The sequence below is a fragment of the Lathyrus oleraceus genome, chromosome 3, assembly GCF_024323335.1.
Source record: "Lathyrus oleraceus cultivar Zhongwan6 chromosome 3, CAAS_Psat_ZW6_1.0, whole genome shotgun sequence".
Taxonomy (NCBI): domain Eukaryota; kingdom Viridiplantae; phylum Streptophyta; class Magnoliopsida; order Fabales; family Fabaceae; genus Lathyrus; species Lathyrus oleraceus.
In genome coordinates this window covers 245510480-245519210 of record NC_066581.1, presented here as the reverse complement: position 1 = coordinate 245519210, position 8731 = coordinate 245510480, and the positions used below count along the sequence as shown (strand labels likewise).

The 8731-nt window shown below is 34.4% G+C and overlaps 1 protein-coding gene across 7 annotated transcripts; it reads left to right on the top strand.

The window, feature by feature from the left end:
- Positions 1-708: 708 nt before the first annotated feature.
- On the top strand, positions 709-5890 carry LOC127126644 (glutamate dehydrogenase 1). Of its 7 annotated transcripts, none has more exons than XM_051055604.1 (11): positions 709-727; positions 1297-1358; positions 3418-3554; positions 3659-3772; positions 3861-4082; positions 4190-4264; positions 4380-4496; positions 4671-4921; positions 5009-5084; positions 5183-5269; positions 5534-5890. In XM_051055604.1, exons 3-11 carry the CDS (start codon positions 3447-3449, stop codon positions 5717-5719), a joined length of 1236 nt encoding a protein of 411 aa, XP_050911561.1. In that variant the 5' UTR covers positions 709-727; positions 1297-1358; positions 3418-3446; the 3' UTR covers positions 5720-5890. The 7 variants fall into 7 exon arrangements, with proteins under 7 accessions (XP_050911561.1, XP_050911560.1, XP_050911557.1 ...); XM_051055603.1 differs by lacking the exon at positions 709-727 and adding an exon at positions 840-921; XM_051055600.1 differs by lacking the exon at positions 709-727 and adding an exon at positions 920-1022.
- The last annotated feature ends 2841 nt before the right edge of the window (positions 5891-8731 follow it).

Genomic DNA, 8731 nt, shown 5'->3' with positions numbered 1-8731 from the left:
CCTACATGTACTCGAAGTTGAGAGAGGGTTGTATGTGGAAGACGAAGCAGGTCACGGGCAGCATGACACTATTCACGGTAATAGTTATTGGTCTTTTAACGTTTCTTTGTCATTTTCATTTCATCTTCATGCATTACTGATAATTCATGTGATTAAAACTTTTCGTTTCAGACTTGGATCCTCCAACACTTCTCGCCATCTCTGGTTGGGCGAATGTTGAGACTTACACTGAGGATATGCCGCGTGCTACTGCTTTTTCCCCGCTCAGAGGGAACCAGGTGATTGAGTCTTTCAGAATATATCTTGACTGTTTGGTTGTTGAGGACATGCACTTCAACAGCTATGTTGATCACCGTCAGACGCAACCATTTGACGAGATAGTGCTATACTCTGGATGGTTGACTTGCGGATCGCGTCTCACTGCTTCTCATCTCTGGAATATTTCAACGGTCATTCAGAATATGGTACCTTCAGAGATGTATCTCCAAAAACCAAAAATATTTAAATAATTTCACATGGTGGCTAAGAAATTTAAAAAATGCATTAAAAACCTCCATATTTATACATTAAATCTCACATTGTGTAGAAATATATATGCGAGGGGGTTAGCTTGTTGCATTTCCTAGAGAAATGATGGAGTTTGAAAGTTGGAAATGCCCATCTTCTTGGGAAACCAAACCCCATATATGTGACCTTGTCTAGGGACAAAGAAGATCAGAGTAGTGTGGTAACATATCTAAGCTAATCTTAGCTGAGTGTGTCATATGCAATTACATTTTTAGAAAAGATAAACAAAAACATGTGAGGACAAACATTGTGATGTGATTTTGATTTATTACTGACATGTGGTAATCGCGTTGGATTCACATAATTGAACAAACAACCGATTTATTTTTATATATATAGTTAGTATTGCCAATGGTAAGTAACTCATATTTTCTTTTGATAATTTTATGCTTTACTCTTTTAGAATAGTACTGAAATGATGCTTCTCAAGTGTTTGTTGTAATGCTCAACTCAAGGTATGGCTGAGTTTTTAGAATTCTGATATGCTATGCTATATAGTGCCTAGTGGGTGTTATGAAAGGACCCTATAACAACCATTTAAGCATCCTATTCTGTTGCAGAGTGTGATTCTGACCAAAGCATGTTTATTTGAGTGACTTGTGTTGCTTCTGTCATATTTGCTAGCAACAAAGATTTTACTTTTTAAATTGAATTAGATTCTTTTGTTTGGGAATTCAATTCTTATTCTCATTTAGTTTTTTGGGTTCTTAAACCTTGACTCTTTTGTAGGAATTCCACCATTTCAACCTGATTTGTTAAGCTTGGTTCAGCATTTCCTTCTACTTTTCTTGGTATGTTTTCTCAACTCTCTGCATTTTCAATGTTATCAATCTAGTAGAGTTGATACAGAGTGCTTACTAAAGTTGATTAAAACTTTCTGATTAGAATTTTTATTGGAAAATGTTAGTATCTAATTAATGGATCAAGTGAATTTAGTATAAACCTTATGATTAGAATTTGTCCAAGGTTTCTCATCTTAGTATTGCATGGTTTGTTTGAATCTCTTGATGGAAGATAACTGAGCTGACTTTGTGTTGATTTCAATAGGCTAAATTTAATGGTGAGTTGTGAATTTAATATTGGTTGTCAAAAGATCATATCTGTGACTGCTTCAGAGTCAGTTAGGTTCGTGTGTAAATGATAAGAAACTGATGTGTACTTGGACTGGGACAAATTAGGCATGTTGATGTGGTATTCAAAATGTTCACGATTATTCTATGTGCCAAACTTGTGTATATTAACAAGTGTGTTTGTTATTTTATTCATTTCATCTTGTATCGATTATTTGAGTAATTGAAGTAGTGAAATGCTATGCTGGCTTAGCATTCTCTTGCACACAAACCAAGTGTGGCTTAAAAGTTTTTTTGGGGACCAAATGTTGCTTAAAAGTTAAAACTATTTTTTAAAATAATATTGAGCACCAGCTTATCAGCAAAGTATAAAAGCATAACAACATGTCAACTGGGGGAGGTTTATATATATTTAACTATTATGCACAAAAATAGGAAGAAAAAAAATATGTGTCATCATATATTCAGATTAATACTCGAGGTATTCGGAAAATAATTAATTTGATAGTGTTTAATATTTCCACATGCTATAATTTAGAAAAACTCAAAAATAATGTTAGAAGAGAATTTTGGGAGGCTTAGATAAATTATCTCAATATTAAAATATATTAATTAAAATTATTTATTTATTCTCATCTACAAGACTCTAAAAAAAATAGAAGATTTTTTTCTCTACTCTCTTCTTCCCTCAAAAACTCTTTTGAGAGTCGTAAAGTTCTACTTAGGTTAAGAAATAAAAAAATTTAATGGTTGTTGGAGACAGTCTTATATGACGGCCACTCAAGACTTAGACATATCATTTAAGTGCACCAAAAAATTGGGAAAGAAATAATTAAACTATATATTTTTAAATATTATAAAATTGTATAGTTTTAAAGTTATAATCATTTATATTTCAACCAAGAGATAAATAAAATCCATTTAAAACTGCTCCACCAAAATTTATTTCACAGAACCAAAAATGAAAATTACGCAAAATGAAGAGTTACTTATTCCTAAAGTGTAATATAACGACATGAAATAATGATCCGCAGAATAAGCCGTGAAACGTGTATATGTGTGAAAATGAATAATGAATAATTTATGTGGCCTCCTATCTGACAGTTATGATACAATGGATTTAACTCAAACACAAGAATAGGATTGTCTAGCTTTGCTACAGCTATGTTGTTCTTTAGTTCCTACATGCCTCTTCACTTAATTTTGTAGTCATTACAACCAAATGATTCCCACAATTTCCATAAAGATACACATTCCAAACCATTTCAACCTTCTTAATGGTTTGTTTGGCCAACCATTTCATGCAAAAGTTGTTTAAGAAAAAGCTTTAATTAGGATTTCTTGAAATTGTGTGACAGTCTTTTAGGTGATAATGATATTTCAATTACAACTCTTTATTATCAAATGTTCAATTTCAACTTATTTTAGGTGATTTAAGCAATTGATAGACTTTGATGCTCTTTTGTTGTTTGCTATGGTGATCCTAATCTTTTTATGGTCAATTGGTGACTTTGATACACATGGCATAGCACATTGCTGGCTCTAGCTTATCCATTTATTTTGTATGAGATGTACCAAACTCTTACTAGTTTATATTTGTTGACATTGACTATGGCTGCTATTGTGTATTGATATAAATATTGCTATAAACTGATCTGTTTTCATCTACCAGAAACTTCTATTCTATAGTTTCAATTTTAATAAAAGTAACACTGCAAGATTGTTTTCCGCGTCTGGTGTATATATCTATCTTTTGACAGAAGATTGAATATTGTGTTAGGTCCTTTGTAGTTGGATTAGGAAAAAAAAATGAATGCACTAGCAGCTACCAACAGGAACTTTAAGTTGGCTTCTAGGCTTTTGGGATTGGATTCCAAACTTGAGAAAAGTTTACTCATTCCATTCAGAGAGATCAAGGTGAACAAGCAAAATTATCTTTCTTTTCTTGCAAGCTCTTGTTTTGTATGTTCTGTTTTATGTTTTTGTGGTTAAAATAAAACGGTTGTGTGATGAAAATTCAGGTTGAATGTACCATCCCTAAAGACGACGGTACGTTGCAGTCTTACATTGGGTTCAGGGTTCAACATGATAATGCTAGAGGCCCTATGAAAGGAGGAATCAGATACCATCCTGAGGTTATTTATATTCTAACACTACAAAATCTTAACAAGCAAAACTAGAAATTATAAGTTCTGAGCCTGAATGGTTTATTGGACTGATTAGGTTGATCCTGATGAAGTGAATGCTTTAGCACAACTAATGACATGGAAAACAGCAGTAGCAAATATACCTTATGGTGGTGCAAAAGGAGGGATAGGGTGTAACCCTTCAGAGCTAAGTATATCTGAGTTAGAAAGACTTACCAGAGTTTTTACGCAGAAAATTCATGATCTGATTGGAACTCACATGGATGTGCCTGCACCTGATATGGGAACAGGACCACAGGTTAGTAATGCACAGACTTAGAAATTTCTGAAACTTTAATGTTGTGATAACAACTTTAAAGTTAACTTTTGGAATTCAAACTATCTTACTGTATGGTGTGGATGCAGACCATGGCGTGGATACTAGACGAATATTCCAAATTTCACGGATACTCACCTGCCGTTGTGACAGGAAAACCAATAGTAAGTAGTTGTTAGTTCGTGATTCTAGCTTCATTCCCATGGTAACTGAGCTTTAGAGAAAAGCATGCTTAATAAACCATTCAATTTTATAATTTAATTTTCTTTTTCAAACTAGGATCTTGGTGGATCTCTAGGTAGAGATGCAGCTACAGGAAGAGGAGTCCTCTTTGCAACAGAGGCTTTGCTGAATGAATATGGGAAAAGTATATCTGGACAACGGTTCGTTATTCAGGTATTTTTTATGCACTATTTTATATTGTTAGGAATCGAACTCAGCAAGTTTACAATAACTGCACTGCGCCAATCAATTGTGTTAGACCCTGTGGATACGCATTTTATTTAAGAACTGTTTCAATGAAGGTTTTGGATTTAGCATTTTGATCCGAAATTGTGTATTTTTTTTCAGGGTTTTGGAAATGTTGGTTCTTGGGCTGCACAATTGATTGATGAGAAAGGTGGAAAAATTGTTGCTGTGAGTGACATAACTGGAGCCATAAAGAACAGCAAAGGTATTGACATCCCAAGCCTACTGAAGCATACCAAAGAGACCAGAGGAGTAAAAGGATTTCATGGTGCTGATTCAATTGATTCAAACTCAATATTGCTAGAAGACTGTGATGTTTTAATCCCAGCAGCTCTCGGGGGTGTCATCAACAGGTGGTGCTTTTCTATTGTAAAGTTGAATGATAATAAAGGAAAGATCTAAGGCTAATTCACTTTGTTATTCTTTTGGTATTGTTGAAGGGAAAATGCGAATGAAATCAAGGCAAAATTTATAGTAGAAGCAGCCAATCACCCAACTGATCCAGAGGCTGATGAGGTTAGTTTCATATTCTTTTCTCTTTCCTTCTCTTTCTTAAACAAGTTTAGAATGAAGAAATGAATGCAATGTTGTTTAACTACCTTCTTAACTTGCAGATTCTAAAGAAAAAAGGTGTTGTGATTCTCCCAGACATATATGCAAATTCAGGAGGTGTTACTGTTAGTTACTTCGAGTGGGTTCAGGTAACTGATATATTTATAAAATCAAACCTGATTTCATAAAGAATCTTTTATGTATGAGGAAAACTTATAATCTATGGAGCATAGACAATTTAGATTGAAAATTTAAAGATACAATATCTATATATATTTTAAATTATTACTAATGTTTATCTGTCATATCAATGTTATGTCTGGTGTCTGTGTTGATAAGTCGGTGTCTCATAGCTTATAACTCATTTAATCAAGTCTTTGTTGTGCTTATGTGGTAAATTTTGTGATGCGTAGAACATACAAGGGTTCATGTGGGATGAGGAGAAAGTGAACAATGAGCTAAAAAACTACATGACGAAAGGGTTCAAAGATGTGAAAGACATGTGCAAAACTCATGAATGTGATCTTCGAATGGGAGCATTCAGTCTAGGAGTTAACCGTGTGGCAAGGGCTACTGTCCTTAGGGGTTGGGAAGCATGAGAACTTGTTTTGTTGCTTTAAATAAAAGAGAGCTTTTAGTCTCAGTCAAAAAGTTTTTGTTACTTTCATGTGTTATGTGACTTGTATTTTCACCGCAAACTTTGTCACAGATTAAAAATGAGGACGCCATGTACTTTTCTGGGGTTAATATTACATTTGCTTACTGAGTTAGCTACATGCATTTACATCTAATGCCTCTTACTCCCCTTTAAAATACTAGGGATTGAGATCCCCTGGAGCTCAATATCCACCATTTTATTAATATAAGTAAAATATCAGTAAAATAATTATTAAAATAGATTTAATAATTAGAGTTAAAATAAATGCAGAAGTAATGATGAAAGTATTTTAAAAAAATATTATTTTATTGAAAAATATTTATAAAAGTTGATTGCAAATTTAGAGTTTTTAGATTGAGATTCTCAATTTTCGAATGCATTCACAACAAATTACATTATCTTATATAGAGAACAAAAGCGGACAAACCTCAAATAAAATTAAAATCTCCTTAAAATTAGACAAACAAGTGACCGACAACGCCTAATAATGAATGAAATAGTTTAAAGATAATATGACCCACACGACCTTTAATTAATACAACATGACAAAAAAATAGTACGTCAGTCTCGACTGATAAAGATGAATATTATCTTTAGAAAAGTAATTTGATCTTCTCTTCAAATATAATTCTTATACTTCGAGATATGTAATTCCATAACAGTCATTTTTCTTATCATTCAGGTGGTCAGATGCGATGGAAACTCTATCACTTTTTTTTACAGAATAGACATATCATCTTTTAATTTATTTAAAAGTTCATTATGGTTGGTAGCGGCCGATAAAGTGGCTAGAGCAACTTAGATCTATCCATAAGAAATGTAGTATCTTCTAAACTAAAATTGATATTTTTGCAAAGGTTGGGATGGACTTTAAACTAGACTTCCAACTTTTTTGTTGTTAGCATATCTGAATTAAACTTAATCTATCACTTAATAGAAAACTTCTTAATCAATTGAGAAGCTGAACAATCTTGCCATAACTGCTCAGATGTAAAGGTCCAAGACGTAATCCAATTAATTCCAAAAACTACACAAAAAAATAATAAAGTCTTGTACGAAGGACAAGTAGTAGCTGAGGTAAATGAAGGAGATGGCGATCCAAAACGCAGCGAGATTTAAAATTTATCCTTTAGTGATCCTTACGAATGGGCATGATCAGTGATAGAATCGTTACCTCTTGTGACGTTTGAAACCTTTGATGCAGATCTACGGAGCGATCACGAACGTTGAACGATGACAACGCCTCTACTCAGACCACACGAACGGATTCCTTCAATCTCAGTGCTAGCTGCTACGAATGAAGGCTTTGAGTGGGAGAGAGAGAGAGAGAGAGAGAAACGAAAAAATGCAACCGCACCAAATGCTTCTGCACAAGGGTTCTATTTATAGAACCACTTATGCGGGCTACAAGCTAAAAAGCCCACTTAAGTGTATGTGGCCCATATTTTATAATATGCCAAAATCACTTAAGCACGTGGTACCTTACCATATTTCGTATTCTACTTAAGTACATTGTACCTTACGATGTTCTACAATTCACTTAAGTGCACCGTACCTTACGGTGTTCCTTAGTTACTCTATCTCTCATCAATCCGTCCTTTGTGTGTGACCCTGTAGGCTTTTGCGACATTGACAATTATATTAAATCACGTATTTAACATAATAAACAGTAAGCGGTATCTAGCAACACATCACTGCTACTCAAGACACGAAAATGTCATGTGATCTGACAAATCCTTTTGTGGTAATATTTATTGTCCTTATGTCTATATTGAACACAAGGCATAAACCGTGTCATCCTTGTCCAGTTCAATATTGGACCCATAGACATTTATCCTGTTATGCAGGATGGCCAAATTCCATCTAGGTCACTCATCTCCCTTAGCATGCTTCGTGGAATACCCATCAACTGTCTTTATGGTCATCTAGTTACGGATAATGTTTGATCAACAATAAGGCACTCGACTCTACATCTAGGGTCCATAGTGGTTTTAGGTCGAAGGGTGGTATACACCATTATCACCATGAGAATAACTTATGACACTTTGCATAACATTCTATATAGTATTCTCATAGCGGGTCAATCCAGTATAAATATTACTCTTAATATTCATACATATGTTTAAGACTTAATAACTCCTTATCCATGATCCATGAGATGTGATCATCAGTCTATATACATAATAGTTTTAATGCTTTAATGTTATCACACTTCACAATAAAGCTCGACTACTGATACTTTAAGAATAGTGTCCTTATGTTTAATGTGATCTCATGATTAAGTCATACTTGATACATTAAACGGACTAGCTATTCTAGGGACTTTATTAAACAAACATAATAAAGAAAAAGCATTTTATTATTAATAAATAATTCGATACAAGTACCAAAAGTATTGGCATCTAGGGCTTACACCAACAATCTCCCACTAGCACTAGAGCCAATCAGGCATACCCCTGATGCCCATAGATCTAGTATGGACATCATGCTTCTGCTGCGCAAGAGGCTTTGTCAGTGGGTCAGCAATGTTGTCAAGTGTAGGTACTCTGCATATTTTCACATCTCCTCTATCTATTATCTTTCGAATAAGGTGATAACGCCTAAGTATGTGTTTGGATCGTTGGTGAGATCTAGGCTTCTTAGCTTGTGCGATAGCACCATTGTTATCACAATAGAGACCAATGGGATCCACAATGTTAGGAGTCACGCCAAGTTCATTAATGAACTTTTTGATCCAAACAGCTTCCTTTGCTGCGCTTGAGGCAGCAATATACTCGGCCTCAGTTGTAGAATCAGCAATTGTATCTTGCTTTGAACTTTTCCAGCTCACAGCGCCACCGTTTAAGCAAAACACAACCAGATTGCGATCTAAAGTCATCCTTATCTGTCTGGAAGCTAGCATCGGTGTATCCAATTACAGCCAGCTCTTCCTGACCTCCATATATCAAGAATG

Coding starts and splice junctions, on each gene's coding strand:
- LOC127126644 (XM_051055604.1), top strand. CDS start 3,447: ATGAATGCACTAGCAGCTACCAACAGGAACTTTAAGTTGGCTTCTAGG. Junction 5,085..5,182: donor CTGATCCAGAGGCTGATGAG/GTTAGTTTCATA, acceptor CTTAACTTGCAG/ATTCTAAAGAAAAAAGGTGT. Junction 5,270..5,533: donor GTTACTTCGAGTGGGTTCAG/GTAACTGATATA, acceptor TGTGATGCGTAG/AACATACAAGGGTTCATGTG.